This window comes from Bactrocera oleae, chromosome 4 (assembly GCF_042242935.1).
Source record: "Bactrocera oleae isolate idBacOlea1 chromosome 4, idBacOlea1, whole genome shotgun sequence".
NCBI lineage: Eukaryota > Metazoa > Arthropoda > Insecta > Diptera > Tephritidae > Bactrocera > Bactrocera oleae.
In genome coordinates, this window is record NC_091538.1 from 22,170,499 (window position 1) to 22,197,765 (window position 27,267).

The window sequence follows — 27,267 nt, forward strand, 5'->3', positions numbered from 1 at the left end:
ATTAATTTAACATATGTATATTTAATAATATTTAATAAAACGATTAGCAGAGAGAGAAAAATGCTGCAAATTCTCAGGTCTTCACTTAAGAGATAATGTTGTATATATTATATTATATTATTTCCTGAAATTTTAGAACAATAAAATATAGTTTTTGATAAATATCTTATCTCTTCCTTAATTTTTTGTTTAATTCTTAGTGTATAATGTCAGACCCGTGATAGATAGTCAAAAGGTCATACTTGCTTGTACAATTAAAGTTTCTTCACCATGAATTTAAAGCAATTGGGGTTTCAATAATATTATTAATATTTATTTACGAAATATATATATGTATTTTTTTAAAATTATATTAAACTAAATTTGTGGATCTTAGTTTAATCTACACATGATGAAAACAGATGAATGCAAACATTTGCTGGCATTGACTTAACTAGGGTAATATCACATATTTCATGTTTATTTAATAATTCAAGTAAAAAAAATTGTAAAAGCCTATATGTATGTATACGTAGTTATGTAATGCATTGCAATATTCTTAATTGTACATGGAAAATACAGCTTTAGTGATTTTGAATAGAATATACTTAAATATAAATAGTTATTAACAAGTAAAAAAGTGTTAAGTCTAGACGAATTGTAGATCATGCATACCCAAAGAACGTCGTAAGAATAAGGAGCGATTAAATGAAGATAAATTTAAGTTATGTGGCAAGGGAAATATATAAGCATATTGCCTTAGTCCTTAAAGCGGGAACTGTTAATACATCTAAGCTATTTCATTTAATTTTGGATATCAGCCAAATCTTTAATGTTATGCACTCCCACTACCTTCTCCCGATAATCGGTTCTACGCAAATGAAACGGATCCGAATATCCGGGCCACAACAAAAACAATAGATTTACTGATTGAATAGAAAAGTGAGCTACGCCGAGTTTATTACGAAACTAAATATGTGCAACTTTTCAGTTTTGGGGCATAGCATTACATAAGAATTAGGTCTGTTTAGGTAAGATTATTGAGACAGAAATGTACAAATATTCTTTAAACTGGGATAGGGCACATTTTGGTTCTTCCTGCAATAAATTTTTTTAATTATACAAAAAGAGAAGACACTTTTTGCAAATATTTTACTTAGGTATTAACTCTGATAAATTTAATAAAAATAAATCTAGCATAAGTGCGTAATGGCATAAACGGGGGCAAAATATTGGTAACCTCGAAACTAACTATTTTCGTGTTTAAAATCTGGTCAAGAATATGTAATGCCCGGTTCTGTCTGAACTTGGCCAATTCGTACTTGCTGAAATTTGCTCCATAATAATGGCATAAACGTAAGCATTTCGAGTCGCGTAATATGTTTATCTAAACACATGGTTTATTTTACTTTTCCTTTGAGATCTGTAAAGTATGTGCGTGTACTTATGTCTAATTGTGAGTCTGAATTTATTTATATTTATTCTTATGTACAGAACTAGTGAATTATGCAAATTTAGTGTAAATGAACTATTTTCCTCCAACGACAAGTTTTCGGATATGCTTATACTTGTATATGGTACTTATGACATACTAAATTACTAATTCTATGATTTTGTTTGAATGTCTACGGTATACACATGTATGTAGGTGTATGACGACGCAATGTACTTAACTAAGACCGCATTTAATATATCAGGATATCTATGAAAATACGTTGATTTTTAAAACTCAAATTCATTATGGTAAATGTTGCGTTTATAGGCTTATCAGACTGTAGTCGATGATATATTTGTCCAGAACCAGCACGATATCAGGAAAAGGGCAATCCAGAGAGCCATCCCCCGTTCGGCCTGATTCCAACTGGCAGTGCTAGTAGGAGAATAGTAAATCATTGTTTCATTTCGTTCGGATATGAGTGGCGCTGTCCACGTTTGCTCCTCATCGACTTCGTTGACGAGGCGTGGACAGTGCATCCACTTGCGTGCATTGAGCTTTGGACGTGGGTGCGCAACTTCCATTAAGTCGTCGTTGAACTCCCAGTAGCCGTAGCCTTTGAAGAAATACGTTTTACCATTACTATACTTGAAGGCGGCGTCTATGTTGTAACCAATACCACGCCAAATAGACATGTCGCGAGGATAGTCTAATTCGACACGCCCGGTATCCTCATCTAATCGCCAATATAAAGTGCCACTGGTGAGATATGTGCGGTTATTGTAGCCCCAAACGAAAGCGGCATCTATGTGGGTAAGCGATTGCGGTAGTCCTAAATAGGTGAGTGGTCGCGGATAACCACGAACTAACGTAACTGAATCGAAGACAAAGTAGTAACGACCTAGAACAAAGAAAAAGGGTAAGTTGATTATTGAATATGACTATTCAACTATAGTAGAGGAAAAAAATTGAGATGAAGATTATCAAACATCTATTATAAATGTTTTTGAATACTAACTTCAATTCTTAAAAAGAAGTAATATGTTCCTTACCAAACTTAAAAGTTTACTCAAAAGTAATTAATAGTTTCTTTATATAAAATATATTTTGTCCTTTTTAATAAAAATATTGACATTGCCGATCTTACCAATAAAGAAAACAATTTTTCGCTCTTTGTTTTCATATACCGCATCGACTTTGGAGTAGTTCTCAGGTAACTGAGCCCACAGTCGACGGGTTTCTGTTGGGTAGCCTGGATATAAGCCGTGATCACCAATCCTCCATAGAAACTATTGATTAAAATAAATTTGGATTGTTGTAATTAAATTCATGCAGTTGAAAATATTTATTAGACAATTTACCTGGCCACGAAATATGAATATTTCTCGACGTATGATCGAAATAGCATCGTAAGTGGTGTGACATGTATCGGGCTTCAATTTTTTTGGCTTAGTTGGTTGACGACGCGGATACCAACTTCTGGTTGGGTAGGAAGCGGAGTCAGTGCGTGGCCTATAAGTCGTTGTGGTTGGAGGTTCACGATCACGTTGGTGTGGATTGTTGTTATAAGGATACCTTCGTCGTGGGTCGTAAGGTTCGTTGGGTCGGTGTGGATAATATACTAGAGGTCGTCGTGTAGTGGTTGTAGTAGTTGTTGTTGTGGGTGGAGTTTTTGGTCGATTTTGAGGTTTAAAGGGTCCCCATGTCTTATCTTTTGAACCATACAACTGTTGAATGGCATTGCGATCGTCAGCAGGAAGATTAATGTCAACTTCATTATCATGATACCATGGATACATAATAGCGTTTTGGTCAGAGGAATGTCCGAGACCCAAGGAGTGCCCAAATTCGTGAACTGCTACGCCGAGAAAGTTTGTTGCTGAATAGAAAAAAGTTGGTCTTGTTACTGTTATTTTATTTGGAAGCATCGAATATATATTTTTTATTTTTATTTAAGAGAGAAATAACTATAAATAATTATTACACTTGTTTATATATAAAGCACTGGCTGCTAGGGCCTTAAGCTTAATTTAAATTTACAGATTAAAATATTCCAATTATTATATATTACTTAAGTCTAAGGCAAATTTAAGTTTAGTTTGTACTATAATTATTTGTGTTTTAGATATTTAACTTACAAATTTGAAAGTATTTTACAAAAAGGTTAATGTTATTGTCATCTGTCCGATTGAGTAAGTCAGATGGTTTGTTATCGTCAAATATGAAGGCTCTGTGTTGTTGTAAGTGAGGGCAGCTATCTGAGATATGAGGTTGTGAAGCCTTTCGAGCCACAAGAAGGTCATATGGGTTTGTTTGTACCATTCAAGAGGTGTCCATGTGTAGTAAGTGATGCGTATGAATGTTTTTATATTTTTACGGGTGATGGTATTATAATACTGAGGTTTTTGTCCAGATGGGTTTGAGAGTTTATAGTGATGATTGCTGTGTCTCCAATTGTTTAGACAACAGTCGGTGATGTGTTGTTTAACATAATTCTTAATATCTTTTGTGGTAAAGTATGGAGACGCATGTAGAAGTTTTTTGTTTGTTTCTTTCGCCCAATTGTCAGCCACTTCGTTGCCTTGAATTCCTGCATGCCCTGGTGTCCACATAATTTTGATTATGTCGTTGTATTTATAAATAAGGGTCTTTATTTTTGTAATCAGGGGGGAATAGTTTGATTGGTTAAGAATGACATTTATGGCGGATTTGCTGTCGCTGCAAATAATGGTTTTCTTTCCATTGCTAGAGGCAAAAAATACCGCTTCCAATATGGCAGCTGTTTCAGCTGTAAATATCGAGCAGTACAATGGCAAAACAAAAACAGCTATGGTGACACCAATCTTGTTTGTCAGAGCAAATGTGGTGGAGGTATCACTTTTAGATCCGTCGGTAAAGATAAACTCCCAATCAGCTGTATATGGTTGTATAGTTTCTTTGTATATCTGGACATATTCAGTGTTGCTCGTAGAGTGGGGGTTCAACCAATGTAGGTCTTGTAAATATTCCTAGTTGTTTGGAAATAGTGAGACAACGCATAATGGTTGGAGGTTTGTTGTGTCTGTGGGAACATTGGAGGGTACTATTTACGTTATTAAGTGTTAACTCGTTTCTACATAGGAGCAATTTTGGGATGAGCAACAGTGTGTTATGTATGGTCCTTAGCAGAATATCTGGTAATCCGGATTCTAATAAAATTAATTTAATTGGTGATGTTGGCAATGCAGGAATACTTCTCCTAGCTGCTGCATGGTATTGCGCGTTTAAAAGTTTGATATGGGTTTTGGCACAGTGTCCGTATATTACAAGTCCATAGTAAATTTTCGATAACAATAAGGCTCTTGTGACATTAATGAGGATGTTTGGGTGACACAAACAATTTTTTATAATATTTAGCTTTAGAAATAAAATCAATCGAATATATTTACAATGTTCTTTATAAGAAAGAGTTATATCAAATATTATACCTAGTATTTTTAAACTATGAGTCTGGGAAATTTGGGAATTTAAAAAGGTGGGGAAGGAGCAATTGAGTTTTCTACAAATATGAAATGTGGAGCTTTTGTTTAATGAAATCTTTACACCAGATATTTCGGACCATTGGTTGGCATCATTTAGTATTTACAAAAATATATGATGAACTTGTTGTTGAAGTTTTTAATTTTTGTAAAAATCAAGACGTCGTCTGCGTAGATAAAGTGTTGAATTTGTGGGTTGGAGCTAATTATGCAGCTGACTTTGTTAAAGGCTATGATGAAGAGAGTTGTGGAGAGTGGTGAACCCTGAGGTAGACCATTGTTCAATTTGAAAACCTGAGATTGGCAGTTATTGGCGCATACGATGAATATTCGATTATACAAGAAGGATTTTACAATGTTAAATATTTTGGTTCCGATTTTCTAGCGCTTAAGTTCATTGAGTACCATGTGAGCTCCAACCCTATCGAAAGCCTTTCCTAGATCCAAGCTTAGTACTGAAACGTGATTACGGGATGCCAAGTTAGTGGAAGCAAAAGGATATACCAATATTAAGTATCTTATTATAGAGGTAGAGAGGTCTTTCTTTAAAAAAGTATGAGACGTTTTTAATATGGGGTAGGATATTTTGTCAGCACTGGGTGTTTTTCCTTTTAGGGTCAAAAGTGTGGATTCGAACTCGTTAACATCGGCTTCAATGTGAAGTGCATTTGGAGAAGGCGATGAGTTAAATTAGGTTTAATTTTTTATTCGTTTTTTAATTGCGTTAAATGTAGTAGGGAAGTTTGTATCAGAGGAGTATGATGATCAGGTCTCTGCAAATTTTTCCGAAATTTCTTGAGGAGTGTAAATGGGTCCTGATAGCTTATTAATATGGGATAATATGGGATATACTAAACCTATGTATGGATCCTGTTAGCATCTTATCGGGCCATATTTGTCTCGGATTAGTGGTTGGCTTTATATTGGCTGTTAGCTTTTTCAATCATTGCCTTTTAGCCAACTTTAACTCCTTTCTAAAGTTAGCATTGGCCTTTTTATATTAAATTAAATTAACGTCAGTTTTCTTGTGTTCGAATGTGGACCACAAAGACTTTTTCCTGTTTCAGAGGATAGTTAGTAAAATAGACCAATACGGTAGTTTTGCTGAAAATCTTTTGGTGTTATTTTGGGGAATGGTTAAATGAGCTGCAGAACGAATAATAGTCTTAATAGCAGATGCTTCAGCATTTACATTTTCTCTAGAGCGCCTACTATTGGATAAACTTGAGGGTATAATAATAATACTGAATTTTTCCAAGTTTGCCTTTTCGGTTAGAAATTTGGACCTTGGCTTAACGTTGTACGATTTGGGGATGGATATGCATGTGATTATAGGAAAGTGATCGCTACTGTGAAGGTCATCGATTGTATGCGATGAGAGTTTGGGTGCTATTGGGGATGAGGCAAGGATAATGTCGGGATGTGTAAAGGTACGTAGAGAAGTGGGTTGGTTTACCATCATTTAGTACAATAAGACCATATAAAAAAAGATTTCGCCTCTTTTATTCACTGTCGGTGATCCCCACAGTGGACTCCATGCATTAAAGTCTCCCATTATAATGATAGGTATAGGAAATTATTTAGAATATTGTCAAGTTCTCTATAAGCCAAATTTGGATGAGGTGGGACGTAGCAATTAATAATTGTGAATTTGAATCCAAATTTAATTTCGATAGCTAGGCAAGAGATGTTGCTTACGATTGGAATTTGCTTATGATTTACGGATTTCTTAATGAAAATTGCAATTCTTGTTTGACGTATAAGTTTTGTATACTATTGTGGAAGTAACTGTGATATTTATTAGGAGGGTAAACTTTTTTATTGAAAGGAATATGGGTTTCTTGAAGTGATATAATTTCTGAACGAAATTCATTAATAAGGATATTTAAATCAGGGTAGTTATGGAGTAGGCCATTTATATTCCATTGTAGAATACGCATTTTTACATTGTCTGTTGTTAAAGAGGGGAATACTGTAGGTTGAGAAGGGAATATTGTTGGTGTTGTTAGTACGGGAGCTATAAAGTGTGAGATCAATGAGGAGTTCATTGCGTGGATTTGAGAATCAGTCGATGCTGTTGTTGTTGTATTTGTCTTATTTGCCCGGGTTGTAATTGTTTCCGTTTACTTCTTTTTCTTGTGTTTCATTATAATTTTTGGTAGATTTGTTATTTATAGAGGACGGAATGTTTTCTGTAGAAGAGATTTGCATGAAATTGTTTTCTTTTAAATTGTTGATAGTATTTTTTGTTATACTAGCGAATGTAGCGGAGTTTTCACTGAGAGAAGGAGTAAACTGTGTTTTTTGTATTTTTATTACTTCCCGCATGGAGCACTTTTTGTCTGTTTTCATGGTTATAATTTGTTTCATTTCTATAAATTTGGGACATGTTTTGTCCGAAGATGGGTGATTACCAGAATAGTTAATGCAAAAGGAACGAGTGCAAGGCGTGGGTTGGTGAGAGGGTGGGTTAGGATATTATGGCCTTACCTTAGTTGTGTACCAAGACACTTCAATTTTTTCAGGTAATCAGGTTATCAAAGGTAAGAAGAACAACTCCACTTGGTACTGGCTTTTGATTTATATATTTAGGAAATTTGAAAATTGATACTACACCCTGTTCTTTTCAATGTTCAATGATTTCATCGTCTGGTATTTCATTAAGACATGGTGCGTAAATTGTTCCTTTCGTGTAGTTGTGGAGTTTTATTTCTACATTGCATATGCAATGTAATGTTTTTGTTTTTATGAATTTTTGGGCTATGTTGTTGTTTTTTACAATCGTTAATGGGAATTCCGTGGGTTTTTTTTTTCGATGTAGGGCTTGTTGATATCAGGGTGAACCTGTTATCACCAAGAGAGTGTCCCCCAGGGGGCATATCTCTTAAAGTTCCCTGTACTATAATACAAACACTCTTTAACACGTGCTTTAATAAGTCCTTGAAGTTAGAACGCACTCACGAAAAAGAAAGTGTGGGAATATCACCAATAGCACAAAACACAACAATTCGCTTTGAGTATCAGTCGATGATTGAGCATTGTATATACAATATAATAGGAGTTAGTTGCATTATGCTGAGCTGTGAAGGTATGTATTTTAATTTAATAGAATTGAAAAAAATCAACAAACGACATAAGTTGCTTCCTTATGTTACAAAAAAATATTGATGCTTTGATTTGATCCACCGGATAATAGCAAACAAACTAACTATTTATTCAACACATCCAAAACGTGTAGCTCATCTGTAACCAAAACTTTGTTCCAAACTTTTGTTCTTCGAAATGCATAATAATAGAATTTTAAAACTAAATTGCATTAGAAATATTAAAATGTTTCAGTTAATATATTCCAGCTTCGACTTATCGTGCAGCTCATAGTAATTTTCTTTGTCAAATCCGAAAGAACAAATGTTTGCAATGTGTAAGCAATACCATTTGATTTATGTACTTGTCCTAGATTTTGGTTATGGCTTTGATGTTTATACGAATGAGTTCATTTCAAGGGCTTGTGCTCCTTTGCGCCATTTCAGAAAACATTTTATTCTAGTTCAAATAGTGGCAACAGTGGCGTTGTGGTGTAAGTAGCAATACACGTACAATTCCAATTGTGCTAACGAACTTTTTTTTTAATGATTTATTGGTGAAATCGTCAATGAAGCAAATACAAATATTGTGTCGATTTTGGCCAGCAACCAACAATAGCGGTAGCAACAGCCACCTCTATGGCTGCGGTCAACCAAAAACAGAACAGCAAAAGGCGTTGATTATTGAAACTGATGTTGTAGTTGCTGTGGGAAAGGGCTGGTTAGCTAATCCGCTGTTCGTTTCCGCTGTGGCCTGTTCATTTATAGTACAGCACACGGTTCAGAGCAGTTCCTACTTGTATTTGGAGATTTGTTTGTACGCTTGGGTGTGTTTGATCGTAGCAACAAGCTGTTATAACGCGCATTTATCAAGTAAATTAACCATTTTCGCAAATTAATTACATTAGTGACAACACACATGGCGTGATGCGGTTTGGCGACCACTGGCAGGGTTCCAAGCTGCGCAGCAAAGCTGACACTATTATTGGTGGAATTGGTGGCAGTATGCATACATACATAGCTACAACACTATTGGCCGTAGTTGATTGCAACATCTGTTTACCGTTCCACAACGTAAATATGCACGTCAAATTGTATACGTATATGGAGTAAGTAGCATATAGAGGGACTGGGTGAATGCGGAGTGGCTGTACTATTACCGAGTTGAACGATATGAAATTTGTTTGCGGATAATTACTCCTACGAAAATGTGTATTCGTGTGGTTCGTTGTGTGCTTCCATGGGGTATACTGAATGTAACCGCGATGAACCTATGCAAACGGACGCACGTAAGTACATAAAATATGGATTAGTTTAACTTGTTTATACTCATGTATCTCCGGTCTTATGTTGGTATGTATGTATGTATATTTATATAATAAGATGTAAACTAGTTATGTATATATGTATGTACACCAAAAATTAAGCACTGAATAATATCAATAATTTCATAAACTTTATTACGAATTCCCTGATACATGATTCTTAAATTTTATTATACTGTGGTCGTCCAGTATAACGAACTTTCGAAATAACGAATTTTCGGTTTAACGAACCATCAAAATTATCTAATTGACGTTTCCATATTACGAACACAAAGAATTTTAATTATTCGATATTGCGAACGCTGCTTTATTTTTATCTTGAACTTCGCAATCTTTGCAAAAAAATAGGTTTCGGTAAACCAACGGTAGTTTAACTGTTGTACGAATAACTCATCACCTATATTGTCAAAAGTGCAATCCGTCTGGCTACCGAACCAGTACAGGAAATACGGAAGTCGCTAAAAACGATACGTAATGAATATTATGAGAGGGTTGACGGACGAATCAGGGTGAGTTGGAATCTCTTAAAGACATGCAGGATAGCCAAGATCATGTGTAAGAATCCCGAAGAAAACACGCATACTTTTTACTCAAACGGTCTCGAGAGGACTGCAAGACGGTTGTTGGCCTAATCATAGGTCATGTCGGGCATCACATGCGAGCCGAATATTCATTAGTAGCGATGATGCATGCAGAAAGTGCAGGGAAGTAGGCATGAGTGAGACGCTGACACAAGACACATTTTATGCTTCTGTCCAGGCTTATCTAGAACTCGTCTTAGATATCTACCTAGCTGAAGAATCAAAATATCATAAGTCGCTCTTAAAGTTCACAAAAGGCGTTAAAGTCTTGTATGACAAATACTTCAGCGCCAAGAAACCAATTTATTGGGGAGCACACCTCTTTATTTGATTTTAGTTATCAAAATCTATAACCTTATCACAACTTCCCCGATCGTTTAATAAAAATGCCCGCGTATTTAAAGGGTACAACTAAACTTAAGTTTAGGTTATTTTATTGTTAATTGATACACTATAATTCGAGAAAAGCGTTAATAATATTTTTAAGACGATTGGCGGTGTCCGAAGTAAGTTGAGTGACCGAATTGCGCAAAGAATGCTGGCATGCGGAATGTGTGTAGGGTGCCAGATTATGCTGAGTAGAGTGGTTGTTATGTGTAAGGGAGGCTTATCTCATTTAAACAGATAGCGTTAATTATTGAAAAATAAACAAAAAATTTTGGACGATTCCACTAATTTATAAGGGACAGTTTCAAAAGGAACCTGGCAGAATGAGAGTTTTGCTTCAATTTTCATTTGTTTAAAGATTTAATTAAGTGCAAATAAACATCAAAGGTGGGCAGTTGTATATGGCCGGTCTTTTCCAAAAACGTCGAAAGGATACATTTTAGTTACTTAAAACCTCATACTATTATTATGTATTGCTATTGCTGTTAATATAATCACGCATCATAAACTACTTACTTAGAGGAGTTTATTTTTGATATTTTTATTATTACAAACATTTTTGAAACGATAACAATGTTTGAATCATCATATCAGCGTTTTTGATGTAACAGGTAGCCTTAACAATACCGCTTAGCACCTTAATTTGAAAACGTTGAATAATAAAGTAAATAATTTTAATTTGGTCAAAATGTTTTTCATTTGTGTTTGTTATGCCATTTATAATTTGAGCAAAATGTTGGCCAAATGGCCTCAACGGCTCCAATTGCACATCTCCACCCGTTTATGCCAATTTTCGATGACCCGATGCAGCATTTCGGTTATAGTGCGCTAAATGATGTCTTCGAGATCCGTTGATTGGCGTAAGCCTTTGATATAACATACCCACATAGAAAATAATATAAAAGCGTTAAATCGCATGATCTTGCAGCTATTTGGTTGGGCCGTTTTTTAAAATTAACGAGTCGCAAACTTTGTACGCAATGTGTCAATGTTTAGATGTGAAACATGAGGCAGTGCACCTTATTGTTGGAAATAGACTATACCACAATCCGCACTAAACGGTAAATTTTTTGGGATGCAATTGCGTTTTTTCAACCACTCGAAGACTAGTCTCATCCCAATAGCGACAATTTTGTTTGTTGACGAAGCCATTAAGCCAGAAATGGGCCTCATCTGAGAATACCGTGTTTTGCGCGAAGAGCTCTTACAGTAGCCACCGGAAGACGTGAGTTTGCATAATAAATCTTGGACAATTTTCAAGCGTTTTTATAGTGAAACGTTTCACGATGAAATGACAAACCTTACTGAACACGCTGACAAAAGTTGACACAAATCCGTATAAAACATGGCCGACAGGAGGTGTCTAAATCACGTCAGCCCTATTGGTAGTCACAGTTTTTATGCTTCTATCATTTGCGCACTTCCATAGTTGCGCACCTTTGAGGCAAATTTGAGGGTTTTATATTATTTTAACATTCCGTCGTTCTGGTTGGTAGACCCTATATTACGGTTAATTCTTAATGGTGCAATGTGGCATGTTCTACGTTTAAGATATTTAGTACTTTTAAAGAGCGAGTTTGAAGAATTTATTTAAGCGAGAAGTTTGTAACTTTTTTTTTATTTATTTAAGATTGTGTCCAATTGAATAATTGATCAAAATTGACCTTCAAAAAGTCCGTGTTCTATAATATTTTTTTCGTTTTATTTTTTGTTATTAACTAACAAATATTAAATAAAAAAATTAATTTACAACGTCTGTTGACGTATTGATATGATTAGACTAATCTCTATTATTGTAAAAATTGCGCCTAAACGTCGCATTCTTATAAAATCATAATTAATATATAGTTTTTCAGATCATTTAGAATCGTCCATATTAATTAACTTAATCAGCTGATATATATAATGTAATGTCCAATGTCTCTAGTAATTTGCCGAATAATTTTAAATTTCAATAAGCATAATTTTTTTTAAATTTCTTTATTCCTGCACAAATTTTAGCAATGCTGTCAGTTACTGTAAACAGTGTTTCTGAAATGCAGGACTGTTTTTAAATATACCGAGGCCAGTAACCATACGGAACTTAAAATTGTGAATAAGTACCCTTGGTTACTAAGCCCGAATATATATAAAAGAAGTTTTATACATTAGGGGTAGAAACCTGTTAGTTCGTAGAAGACTTAAATTTCACATAAGCATCCCGCGGACATTTAGATAATTGATATGTGTTTTGCATCCCTAGTAAAAATGCTATAAGCCGATTATTAGTTTCTTTGATTACTTTTCTTACATTGACAATTGTTATCCGATTACTTCCGTTTTTTCACATTCATGCTGTGGCAATAGTCCCGAGTTCAAATTTTTAGCAACCCTTAAAGCTCTTCTACCCAGCCTCTACCAATTATGTATTTAAGTATTATATATGTATGTATATGTGCAGACTACCATTTGCACAGTTAAAGTGGCGTCATTGTTTCTTAAGGAAATGCGTGCTCAGCAAAAGAAAGATATTTTCTCCAAGTGGACGAAATTATAATCGCATTCGCAATTTAGTTGACTCAAGTAAATTTCAAATAGAGTCACAGCGGAGGTTGACATTATCTTCGCTTTTGAAAGACTAAGGCATAAGCTTCCGCCGGAGGATATCTCATAGTTGCACTGAGCTATGCGAGTATGTAATGCAACGATATGGAAACGAATCGCGGCTTGCATTGTGCAACATTTGACATTTTATTAATGCCAATAAAATTGTCATAACCAACACCAAGACGCCACAAGCTACACTAGCTACAACATTTTACGAGCTTTCTACGGCCACGGATGTACCACTAGCTGGATGCAGTGGCTAAATTATTTGGCGTCGCAAGGATTTTTATATTGAACTTGCCAAAAATGGCTGCGTGGTGGAATGCGTAATCATACATCCATACATGCAACGCATCGCTTGTGGCTGCCTTTGCCATTAGCATTGATGATGACATTTCGCATAAGAAGCCGTTATGTTGGCAACGGAAATGACGGTTATAATAAAGTCGATAAAATCGGTTAGTTTCCTTACATCACACGATGACATTGTATCCAGTTTATATGGTAAATGCCTTAAAGACACAAGAATAAAAAGTAAAAATTGTGAAAAGAAGGCGACAGTAGACATCGATAACGCAAAGTTTAATGTCGTGAACTTTGTCTAAATTAAGCTTATAAAAATTCTCATTTCTCATTCGTTTCCAAATTACTTTATCCATCTGTATAAATTCTGTAGAGGCGATGCGCGTTATTTTATTCCGATTTCATTAAATGGTATTACGCATTAGTTTGATAAGTGTACAAATTAAAGTAAGTTTATAGAAATTTTATATTATAGTTAATTTCTCTAATTGCTTTTGAATAGCTGTCAGTGGCCAAAAGCGCATGTTGTCTCCAATTCAAATGTGGACAAAAAGCTCATCGACCAGAAAATAATTATTTTATCGTTACCTCTGTTGCTTAATTGCGTATTAAAATATTCCTGGTGGAAATCTGAGTTTGAATGTAGTAATAATTGGACCACTATTAAAATAAAAATTATTACTTTATATAACAGGCAAGCTGAAAATTTCGAATTGTTTTAAAGAAAATCACGGAAGCAATTTGAAGGGCACTTTCATCAACCCATATACAGATCTTACGCATACCCGAACTTTAATGAACGATTAGTCCAACACGATGCTTTAAAGTGGCAACTATCTCGATCATCATCACCGTTTTCCACGCATAAAGGGTTGCAGCGGTATTTTCAGTAGTTTTTTGCAATTTCAATATGATACCTGAATGAGTGTATTAAGATATTCTTTAGCACATATGTACCCTAGCTTAAACAATGAAGACACGATACTTTTGCGTTTAAATTAGCGATATGCTAATTGATTTGTAATGACGTGTATTGCTTAAGTATATATACGTTTTCAGTTCTCTCATATATTAACTGCAATTTAATGTGTACATACAAGTATGTATATTTCTTTAGGAAGTACTTACAATCGCCTCTTTCGCCCCTGCTAAAATGCCATTTCTCATCGGCATCAAAATGTGCATCACCGCCGCGACCCACTCCGGGGTAGAAAGCATGAGCAAGCACCATACCAGGTCCATCGAATTTATAGCCATCGCCATGGTCTCCGCTACAAAAAAATAATAAATAAAAGTCATAAATGAAACTGTTTTATGGTTTATTAGACAACATAGTAGTAAGAAAACTTTAGTCTTTGAAGAGCAGAATATATACAATTTGCTACTAGGGAATGACGAATGGTAGGTTTCTTTTATTAAAATAGTTTTTTTTTTGGGAAAACTTTAGAATACCATCCCAGGATTTCGGGAATAAAATGGGTATGGGCGGATAGAGGAGATCCTTCAGATCAAGAATATATTTTGACATTTCCAACCCTTTTGTTATTATCAAAATTAATAGAATTGAAGATGAAGATGAAGATGATTTAAATATTGAAATAAAGCTATTTTTGCATAATATAATATAAAATAAATGTCTAAAAACGAATTAGTGAAATGTTAGTGGATATAAAAGTGAAATATATAAGTGTATAATTCTTTTTAAATCGAAAAAATACGTACTTTAAATATTGAAATTTTCAACTTTAAACGTAAATATCTCAAAAACTATAAGTTTCCCGCGGCTAAATATATTCTTGACCTGGAGGTCCTCTTCTATCCGCCCATACCAATTTTATTACCGAAATCCTGGGACGGTATTCAAAAGCCGACCCGTGTTTTTTTAATCGAGTAGAGAAGGGGCTCTGAGATTACAATACCCACTTATATTCTCTTTACTACAAGTACATCATCAGGCAGGTTGCCGCTCTGCCTTTTATCAGGTTAGCTAACTTGGTGAAAGAATTTCAGCAAATTTTTAGTCTTAATAAACGTTTCGACAAGATGAAATGCATACATGAATAATTAACTTTATAATTTTTACAAACCAACATAAACACCAAACAAGTAATGAGATTATATGCACAAGAAGAATATGTTGATAGCTGTTTATTTAATATGTATATGTATGTCTATGTAAATGGTAAAATCGAAAAAATCATCAAGGTAAAAAGTATTTGAAGCGGAATATTGAGTGTAAAGTCATTTTCATAAATCTGAATCACATAAACCACTTTGTATGTGTGTATGTATTTGTGTCGGCTGCTGCCGTAAATTTCGTTAATTCTATTCAATTACATTGTGTCGCTATTGCAGCTGTCATATTGATTAAAAGTCAATCAAGCAAAAATTGCTATTTTGCATAACAAATTTATACATACATATGTATAGTACATAGAAAATGCTCCTCAGGCCGTATGTGTGACATGTATGCCGTGTGTTTATATTTGTTGCCAACGTACAAAATGCATATTATTTTTTACATATACTCGTATATACATACATATATATTATATGTTTATACAAAATTTCGTCGAAATACGTACAAATTCAGTTCTTTTATTTTAGTTTGCAAATTTTTGCTTTTCGTGAGAAAAATAATTACGGCTTCTGCAATGTGAATGGACACTGTCAAGAATGAGTAGTGGCTTTCAATAAGTAAGCCAGTAGATTAACTTGCCTGGCATATTAGCTAAGTAATAGAGTAAATCCTCTACTGAACGACCTTTTAATGCACCGGTGACCACAAAATTTAACTCCTAGACACACGTCAACAACATCAATAAAAACAACAACATAGTTCTCGGAAAGATAAAAAAGCGACACAAAGTTATACTTCTACTGAACTAACAAAAGCAATGCTAAATAGTAAAAGCAGCCTTGCACTTGAACATACATATCTGTACATATCAACAAATTGTGCAACAATTCAAGGTACACTGTTAAATAACGAAGAAATTTATTATATCTAAAAATCAAGGTTCCAAAAATAATTTCGTTTGCACCGAATAATACCCTTCACAAATATAAATTATTCCTTACTAGAGCTTTGATCGGTCAGTTTATATCGATTTAATATGTTAGCTTAAAATAATTGGCAATTTTTATAATGCGAGAAAAATAAATTAATAATAATAATTAACAATAGGTTTTAAAAAAATATCAGCTTTCTTTCTTTGGTTGAGTTTGAATTCCTTTACACGATTGAAAATTAAGGAGTTAGTTTTTTGCTAAATTTAGCTGAAACATATTTAGTTTAGTTTTCTAGTCATTAAATAATTATATAATATTATTTCCACATATAGTGCACACGTTTTTGAACCTAGGAATTGAGTATATTAAATGTTTGAGTAAATCCGCCAAAAAAGCTGAATCACAAAGGAACTGTAGGCTTTTTAGCTTAGATTGTAGAAGCTTTGAATATTTGACATTTCATGGAAGAAAATTCAAAACATTCTATCGAAAGGAGAAAAGCACTGGATATATTATATTACGTAAAGTAAAAAGTTCGTTCGGTTTTTTATTGATTTTTCAAAAGATGATAACTTTGTGTGCATTTGTCCGATTTAAGTCAAATATGTGCCGTTTTGTTCATAAACTTGTTGCCAACGAGATGCCAACTTCATTATACCCCTCTCGTAGAAGGCTGCGTCCCTATTGGCAAAAAACTTGGAGAGCCAATTTTCACAGGCCTCTCTTGAGGCTAACTTCTCACCATTAAGCGCGTTCGCCATGGACAGCTGGTAATCACTTGGTGCCAGGTTCGGACTATAAGGTGAGTGCATTAGGACCTCCGATCTGAGCTCCAGGAGCTTCTGGCGAGTCACCAAAGACGTGTGTGACCTGGTGTTGTCCTGATGGAACACAATTCGGCCTCTGTTGATCAAAGATGGCCTCTTCTGGATGAGTGCTGCCTTCAAGCGGTTCAGTTGTTGGCAGTAGAGGGCCGAATTGAGCGTTTGGCCATATTGGAGCAGCTCGTAGTAGATGATTCCTTGCCAATCCCACCAAACACACAGCAAAACCTTCCTGGCCGTCAATCCGGTCTTGGCCACCGTCTGGTCCGCTTCCCCGAGCTTTGACCACGACCGTTTGCGCTCGATGTGTTGTCGTAAGTGACCTATTTTTCATCGCCAGTCACAATCCGCTTCAGAAACGGGTCGATTTTCTTGCGATTCAGCAGCGATTCGCAGATGGAAATTCGGTCCATCATGTTTTTTTGCGTTAGTTCGTGTGGCACCCAAACATCGAGCTTCTTTTTGAATCCAAGGTTATGCAAATGGTTCCAAACGGTTTTCTGGCTTATCTTTAGTTCCTAAGCAATTAAATTAGTGCTCACGTGACGGTCTGTTTCCACTATTTTCATGATTTTATCGCAATTTTCGACGACAAGCCTCCCGACGCGTGGTGCATCTTTGACATCGAAATTACCGGAACGGAACCTATCAAACCACTTTTGTGCTACACGTTCGTTTAAAGTATCGGGCCCATAAACTAAATTAATTTTTTCAGTTGCTTTGGCTGCTTTTTCGCCTTGATCGAAGAAAAATTGTAAAATATAGCGAATTTTCTCTTTGCTGGTGTCCATCTTTGACGAGCGCTCACAACGAACTGAGTAAATCAATCGAAAAACTGTCAAAGACAAACTTTTAGCGCGAATAAACAGGTTTTCAGCGCCGTATAGTATATGCGACACTTAACACTAATACTATGGACAATAACGCCATCTCTTAGATAAAAACCGAACGAACTTTTTACTTTACCTAATATTTGTCTATACTTAGCCATCCTACTACAGTGAACATAGTCAAATCACCATATGCGCCATTAAATTCCAGTAATGAAGATTGAAATTGGAGATGGGTAAGTGCGTTAGGGCCACCTTGTATTCTACGACCGCCGACAATATATCTGTACACCCAATGGCTTTTCCACATTATGATATAAGTACTATTAATAAATTAATTCGTTTAATATTTGTTTTCTTTTGTATTCATTTTAGAATTTAAGTGAGAACTTGACGTAAAGTTGCCGGTATACCATATTTAGGGATGCCACGTCGGCGTTAACGCTGAGCGGTTGTGATATTTAGCACAAAAAAAACCAAATGCGCTTGCAATAGCCAAGTAAATGTGAGTCAATGTCAGCCAGCATGAATGAACGACGATTATTCTGTTACTTTCGAGCGAGTTTGTTGTAAAAGATGTTTTTATGAAATGGTTTTGATTTGATGGTTTGGAATTAAATAAGGTAAGCCAGTGGAATCGGGGTTTAAGGCTTGGTGCATTTTTGCTTATTGTACTCACCGGGCAAAAAGCACTTGGATATCGGCTTGATCGCTTCTCACTTCTCTAAAAGTCAATTTGGAACTGTGAGCCCACACACTAAGAGCTTCTGTAAGTACTCTGCGAACCTGTGGGGCATTCTCCATTGTCCAATTCACCAAACTGTAAAGAAAGTAAAAAATTAATAAATAAAAGTATTAATAAAAAAGTAAATAAAACAAATTAATTTGAGAACATAAATTCAGTATTAAAAAATTAAGGAAATATGTAACAGTACAGATAATAATACTAGTGTTAACTTTTATTTAAAGATATTAATTTATAGTACTTATTATTTTAGAAAGAGCGGGTAGCAGTGTCATACATATTACATACTTTTACTTATTGTGTATTCATACAGTACACCATGGCGTATGAGCAATACAGAATGTATCATATTTATGATATTGATAAATCACTTGTATGAATGCTCAGGTCAGTTGATGTATGTATAACTCCAGCTGCATATAGCTTTTGAAAGAATGTCTTTGAAGAGCGGGTAATTTTGTACTAGAATATAATTTTTCCAAGGTTTTAGGTTTACTTCTTTAATGCAAGATATTAAAAAATCCCATGTTATACCATATACTCGTACATGAGAAAAGAAATATGATTTAGGCAAGGTTTAAACTGAAAATAAAAGGCTTGTTTACGATGGATCCTTACTTTTAGGACAAAAGCTGAGACTGCAGGTAGCGTTTGCACAAACACAATCTACTTGGGAAATAACAGACCCTCTAATATGCATGTACGTTTGACTACCAAACAAGATTATCCAAATCAATACTACCAAGAACTGACGAAATTTCATAATTTTTACGCCGCTTGTTGGTTTGAAACTTATTTGGTTACATTTTTGTCTGCAATTACTATATACACTGATGGTCAAAAATCACCCTCATTCCATTCGTCCTGATCTTTTAGTAAAAATAGAAAATAAACAAGTAAGGGAAGGCTAATTTCAGGAGTAACCGAATATTTTATGCTCTTGCAACTTACATGGATCTAAGACGGGACAATACCTTCAGGTGTAGACAAAACTTTTTGTTAAGAAATATAGTGAAAAGGTTTAACTTCACTGTTCGACGAAATGGTGAATATACCATCAAATATGGTATCTTATTCACTTATTTTGAAAGCCATATACTCACTTAGTTTTATTACTATATTTTACTTCCCGTCAGTAAAAATTATACTAAACTCACTGGGGCCATAGAAGTGGAAGGGCTAAATGGGTTAAGTTTTGACATTGCTCTGGTATACTTGATAAATTATTTTCAAGCAATTTTATAAATAATAACATATTTATGTCAGCCGCACGTTTCAAAATCGTGAATATCAGTTATAAGGGGGCTAAGGCAAGTTTCCGTCTGATTTTAACGATTTTAGGCACTAAAATTCACTGTTATTAAAAAACACGCTTTCTCAATTTCAATAAAATAACTAGCACATTGGCCGATATATATATACAGGAAGTTCAAAAATCTTTATATTATTATGTATATGTGAACTAAAGGAAGTATTGATCCTATTCAATCTATTTTTACAGAAGGGTATATTATTATCAAAGAAACATTTGCACCGAATTTTAATAACATATTTCGATTATTGACCGATATATTCGCCAAAAAGTCAGCCAAACGCACTGGTCGATAAGTGGGAGCTTGAACAGTTATGATCTGAGTTTGACGATTTTTAGACCCGAGATGGCACACCTCAAAGGCATTTTTTGTGCAAAGTTTTATCCGAATATATTCATTATTGCTTGATTTGTGTTTTAAAAAGTGAAAGAATAAGTAGAATTTAAGATTGTTATTATATGATATGTAATTTCACCAAAATGTGGGCGGTGCCCCGCCCATTTTCCGATTTTGACACCTGTTCCTATTTAGCTTTATTTTGTCATCTTGGATATAAAATTTAATCTCGCTGACGCACTTCGTTATTAAATTATCGCAATTTTAGTTTAATGGCGTTTTGTGAGCGTGGCAGTGGTCCGATTACGCCCATCTATTATCATTAAGATATCTTCCATTTTACTAAAGTTATTGCTCGCGCAGACGGATGGACAGATAGACAGACAGTCACTCAGATTTTAACTCGCCTCGTCATCCCGATCATTTATATATAAATATATAAACCTATATCTAACTCGACTATTTTTAGGTAATACAAAAAACCGTTAGGTGCATATAACTATTATACTCTATAGGAACATGTTACAAGAGTATAATAAAAAAAATTTGGGCGCTCTTACTTCTTCTATTAAATTATATTTAATGCTTATAAACAGCATTCTCGTAAGAACATATGGGAAATTGGTAAATTAGTTCATCGGACCCGTACCACAATTACTGCTATTATAACGCATGTAAAAATTACCCAGATTGTGAGTAACAACCGAGAAGTGAGATATGTATGTACATATATTTATAAATATACATGAAGCTGTGCATGCTGTGATGCGGCTGACATCAACTTCTTCAACCATTGCCTCTTTGTCGCTGTTTGCATTCTTGTTTCCTCATTTAATTTCGAACGTGCTCAATTGTAATGTTATTTGTTTGCTTGTTTTCACAGTTCATTCATTTACCCTCAAATGCTTAAAATTCACCTGGTTTCCCTGGCATTTACATGGCGATAAAAATACAGAAGCATAATGTTTACTTCCATACAGACATGCGTGTGTGAAGGTGAAGAGGTGCATCAAATGTTCTCAGATATACGATTAGATTAATATCTGTATATATTCGTATTTATATATTGTATTCCGTAAAAACTATGCGATTTTCAAAAGCGGTACTAGTCCAGTACTAAACAATTATATTATATACATTTTTAAACGCATTTTTAGGATTTGAAATACAAGTAGAAAAACGTTGGTAACCACAAGGTGGATGGAATGAATAAGAAATACAGAAGCGTAAATATAGAAATATTTGAATCTTTATAGAAGATGTGGGATTGCTGGAATCGAAAATTTGCTTAAATAAATATGCCACATCCACTTTTGATCATGAATTCATACGTCCTGTTTAGTTCTAATTCAATATTTGTTTTAGCAAAATCTCATTCTTATTTTTCGAACCTTGCAAACATATAAGATGGTTTAATTTGCCTAAATGAATGTACACTTAATTCTGATTTTACACTACATTTAACACGATTTAAAATTTGGGCTTAAATTTTATTTGTCAGATTTAATTTTTGCGAAATATATTCATATCCCAAATTAAGAGGAATTCCCTTTTTGTGAATAGAAGCAAGTTTACTGGTCAGTTTACTGTTAAAAATATAGATGCCGAACATGAAAGAGAAAGTCCAGTTCAAATTTATTTCAGCGATGATAGTGTTTTTAGAACCATTCAAAGCAATTAAATTTATGTTCCCGTTTTTATGATTATCATTTTAATATTTTTTTTAAATTTTTTAATAATTGTTTTTAGGTCCTGAATTTGTCATACATTTAATTTACATTACTTTTAAGTTTAGGTAAATAAGCTGATATTCTTGAGACCACAAATAATCCCACTTGGTCGGCTAGAGACGCTTGTCCGTTACGATGCCTAGAACTCCTAAATCGGGATCATAAAGACCGTCGTATGTTCACAAATAGCCTAGAGCTACTTTAAAGCTTAGAGTGCATATCTTTTTTTCTTGAATAACTATGCTTGTGTACACATTTTATTTAATAAAATAAACATTAATACTTGTTCTTAAAAAATTCATATTTTTCACTAATTCTAATAGGTTTTAAAGATAAGAAACCAATCATATATTTTTGCATACGATCAATGTTTTTTTACATCGGTTTTTCTGGAATCAATCTACGGTAAAAACAGAATTGTGTATATATAATTTTTGATTCGCTACTCTCTCAAATACCGTTATTTATATAAATTCGGGCTTAAGTCATAAATAAGTTGTATACTGTAACCTTGCTCAGTCTTTCTCTCTGACAACTTTCATTGCGTTTACTATAATTGTTTAATTCAAAAATCCTTCGATATCCCTTGGCAACGCAATTAAAGCACGTATATGATGCCCTAGCTACCCTCGTCTGGCCACAGTATCTGCCTGGCTTTCATATGTTGACTGCTCGCTAAAGCTTAGCGATTTCGCTAAACGTGCCAGCTTAATTGAGCTTGATGTGTACGACCGTAACAGGGAAGATGGAGCCATCTCCCGAGAAAAGTGGTAGGAGTAACGGCGACTATATTCGTGAGTGCCGGATGACATCGGAGTCAGGATGAGGGAAGTATGAAAGGGAGCAAGACTCGAAGAGTGCCCGAAGTCCTTCCGTTGCGTCCTCGGACACGTTTCTGGCTCCCTGCCGAACCCTCTAAGAAATCGAAGAAATGTTAGGCTACTGCAACTTTGCTCTACCCACCCATGACAGGAACCTTATCGGTAAGGTAATTCGTAGGTTCTCTTAGCTACGGCTTCGAAAGGGTAGTTCTTAGGATCTTCCCTACAGAAGCCAGTGCAGATAACACGCAGTCTCTAGTGGTGACGGAAGAAACGGTAGATGAGATCTAAACGGGTATGGAGATCGACCCTCTCCCTTCGGATGCGGCGACCGCAGGAGGAGGATCGTCGGTGGATGAAACCATCTTCAGTTTCGAGCGCTTGAATTTGATCCCTCAAATTAATATCCAGCACGCAAAGGCGGCTAAGCAGCAGTGGCATATTTTGGTTAAGGACAAGAAGCCACCAGAGTGCAGGTCGAATCAGAGGCTGTCGATTGGTCAGAAATAATAATAACCCAACGATTGCCTTCCTTCCGTTCAACCGACGCGAGGGGCGCAATCCGCATACGTCCGGAATTAGACGAGTCAGAAAAGGAAATAGAGTTTTTCAAGTGTTGAGATCCAAAACTGCTCAGCTACAGAAACAAAAATTTCAACAGCTAAGATTTATAGTTACGATATAATAAATTGTTACATTTTATTTATTGAGAGAAAGCAATAAAGTCTTTTTAATTTTGAAAAGTGAATCAGATAAGTCTAATGTGCATATATATACGGCGGAATGGTTCGTTTAATTCGAAATTTGATCACAGTAGTTTTAAAGGATTAGTGTATCAAGCCAGACTTGCCCTAGAATCCCATCGGAAATGTCCTAAGGCGAAAAGTAAAAATTGTTATTGAACAGACTCTAACTTGTCAGAATGGATTTGGTAGCTAAGGTTTCATACAACAGAGGCATATTTCAACATAGGTCTAACCAAAGTTGTAAAAAGTGTTTTAGTAATATACGGATCTCTAAATTCTTTAGACCAACGTCTAACAAAACTGTGAACAGCATTTGATTTCAAGACCACGGTATCAATATGAAGACTAAAATTAAGCTTAGGGTCCATATTAGCTCCCAAATCAACATAGTTAAAAACTTGCTTTAGACTATGATGTTTTATTGCAAAAGGAGAGGGGTGTACATATCTACGGGAAAAGCACATCGTCTTACATTTATTGAGATTCAATGGCAAATTATTCATGCAACCAAATTGTTTATGTCTGTTTGCAACAGACACCTTTCCTCAGTTGAAGTGTATGATGTAAAAAGCTTTACGTCGTCGGCGTATAATAAAATTTTTGAGATTTATATTACAGAAGAGATATAGTTAATAAACAACAAGAACAGAATCGGACCAAGATGACTACTACCTTGGACCCTGAAGAGACATTAATTGTATCTGAGAGAGTATCCTCAAATATCACTCGTTGTGTTCTATTATAAAGATAAGAAGCTACCCATTGAAGAAATCTTGGCTGAAAGCCCAGGAGATCAAGTTTATGTTTGAGAATCGAGAGATTTACTTTACCGAAAGCTTTGCTAAAACCTATGTATATAACATCCGTATACTTATGTTCCCTAAAACCCAACGATACATGGTTTATAAATTCAAGAAAGTTTGTTATTGCCGATTTCCCTTTACGAAATCAATGCTAAGATGAGAAAATTAACTGAGAAATCAAAAGGGTAATATGGTCAGCGATAATAGTTTATGTATAACGGATAGTTTTGCGATACCTCTGAAGTTTTCAATGTTGGACCTAAGCCCACTTTTATGCAAAGGGATTATACATAAGTGAATATGAAAATGAATTCCACATTGAAGGAAATATACCGTGTTTAAGAGAGGAATTAAATATTCTTCTCAAAGGCAAGTAAATATATTTGGCACTATTTTTTATTATTTTATCATACTTAAGTAACTATTATAACATTTTTTGTTTAGGGCAAAATACTGTCGACGCAATACAAGATATTTAAAATAGTCAACAAGTGAATCGGTTTTTTGAAATGTTTAAAGGCTCGAGTTTTTCTGTATTTCAATTTATATACAATAATTCTTTCGAAAACCACGGACTTGTATTTTTACTTTTATTAACAATTACTATTGGAACATACTTTTCAAATAATTTCGTAATAATATTATTAAAATGAGAGACACTCAATTTAAATGTTTGTTAAATAAGTAAGGTTAAATAAGTAAGTGTCATCCCAAGAATTGTGGTGTATATGCATATCTCATTATAAATGAATTTACTAACTTTAAAATCGGCATCGCAATATCCCTAAGTACTTTACATATTTTTGTTGATAATTTTGAGGTTAATTGACTTAAGTTTTACCGTTTCGCACATAACTCAATATAAAATTACAAAAGTTTGTATGACAAAATTTGCAGGTCAAACGGATATGCCTTACGTAGTTATTGACGGTCGTATGTTATACACCCGAAGTAAGCAATTCGGAACACTTAAGAGCAGTTCATAGTAAAAGCTCTCAAACTTTTTCTATCCCGGACAAGCCAAACTTTCTATTACTTTTAATAACGTTGCTTCTGCCGCTATAAGTTCTTACTTCTTATATTACCCGAGCACTAATATCTTCATGTTGTTATATATACGTATTACATACACTTTTTGTATTTATTCTCGATTTAATAAATTTAACATTTTGTTTCGCCACACACATGCGGAGCCCGTAAATGAGTCTTTATGGACCATATTGTCTACAGATGATACTTCACACTCGGTTTTTTCAGCACATTTAACCGACAACTTTTATTGGCCTTTATGTCTCATTGACATCGACTGCAAGACACACAACTCTACATATCAAACACTTGATGTAAATTCTGACGTTGACTGCCTCATCGTCGTCATCACAAATTCTTTAAACTAGCCTAAAAACGAGTGCTTTTCACTTCGTTGTCATTTTAATGCCCCTTTGCTACACCTGCGAGCCCGCTTTATATGTTAAGACTCTGAACACTGTTAAAACTTGACGTAGCGATAGCCGTTTCTTCATCAGCTTTATTGCAGTTGTTGCTTCGTTGTTGTATGTATGTACAATATGAACTTTGCAACCATACGTCGGTGTCTCACCTACTTGGCTGGCTTGTGCTTCGACAGATGTCAGAAGATGAAGGGGCGATGTGCGGAGTAGCGTGCTGTTAACTCACAAACAGCTATGACTATGACACCAAGGAAGTGATACTTTGTCATTGCTAACAAAGTTCGAAAATTCAAAGATGTGATTCGCATAAATTTACGATCTTTCCACACGATAGTTTGAGCTCGAAGAGGAACTAATAACATGTCTCAACCCAATTGAAACATTAATTTTAGTTTGGAGGCGCATATAAATAGACAGATATATACAAGGATATGTAAATATATAGTCATTTTGTTTACTGAAGTATGAAACACAAATTTCTAGAAGGCAGACCACAAATAGAACGGAACAGTAACAATTAAAGTGCAATGGGGATTGAACACGATCCGCCAACTTAGTTAACCAATAACTAAGGATGAAACAGAAGATTAAAAACCAATAGGAAAAATTTAAAAGCGCATTTGCTTCATATGTGCTTTTTTTGACAATTGCTGAGTTTTTCAGTAATGATGTAACGACAACCAGTAAGATTCACTTTTCTGCAGAACGAAATGAAGCACTTTACTATTGAATGACGTTGGCCTTCTATTTCTAAAGACAATGTGACGTGCAGCAAGCAGTGTATAAATAAATCTATAAGTGTATAGTCCGTTTGAAAGCATTAATGAACAACAACAAGGTTAATTAAACTTTTAAGATTTTGACAGCAATATAGGATATACATACATACAAAGGTAACATATTTTAATTTGAACGTGTATCTAGGTCACTCATCATTCTAGTTTTCCGTCTTTGAATTGAGGATTAAAAATCAATAACTCTTTAAAACCCTACTGAAATTTTATTGCATTGATTTTGCTTGAAAACTAACGGCATAACTAATTTTTCTTGCATACTGCGAATTTAAGTTCAAAAAACGCCCGTTTCAACTCGGGTCCATATAGAGGCGTATGAATGTACATCTACAGATGGTAAATCTACCAATGAATTTATGCTTTGCTCACAGCGATGTGTGACTTTGAGTGCATTGATCTGTTATCAAGCCACGCAAACAACAGATTTAACGGCTTAAGTCAATACGCGCTATGAAGAAAAAAAGATGAAAGTCGAACAGCGGTAAATGTAGAAAAATAATGTTCTATATGTAATTTACATTTGTATGCCAATGCTGCTAGGCAGGATTGAGGATTTCTTTGGATTACCACGATATAGCTTGTGAAGGAACTCTACTGTGAGAAGATAAACGGATTGAACATTGCACGAATCTCGTACGGCCGCATAGTTTCTGATTAAAATTGCA

General features: G+C 34.7%; 1 protein-coding gene and 1 long non-coding RNA gene across 2 annotated transcripts in view; one reads left to right on the forward strand and one right to left on the reverse strand.

Moving 5' to 3' along the window:
• Positions 1 to 291: 291 nt before the first annotated feature.
• Positions 292 to 27,267, reverse strand: part of Mmp2 (Matrix metalloproteinase 2) — a 335,594-nt gene continuing 308,618 nt past the window's right edge. The window contains exons 4-8 of the mRNA XM_036369146.2: positions 18,543 to 18,683; positions 14,326 to 14,468; positions 2,776 to 3,293; positions 2,562 to 2,703; positions 292 to 2,315 (exon numbers count right to left, since the gene is read on the reverse strand). Of these exons, the coding sequence (XP_036225039.1) occupies positions 1,747 to 2,315; positions 2,562 to 2,703; positions 2,776 to 3,293; positions 14,326 to 14,468; positions 18,543 to 18,683 (1,513 nt within the window). The 3' untranslated portion in view covers positions 292 to 1,746. The remainder of the gene's footprint in view (positions 2,316 to 2,561; positions 2,704 to 2,775; positions 3,294 to 14,325; positions 14,469 to 18,542; positions 18,684 to 27,267) is intronic.
• On the forward strand, positions 7,574 to 18,548 carry LOC118682132 (uncharacterized). The gene is made up of 3 exons (XR_004977797.2): positions 7,574 to 8,020; positions 8,924 to 9,304; positions 18,239 to 18,548. It is a non-coding gene; the product is annotated as an uncharacterized lncRNA (long non-coding RNA).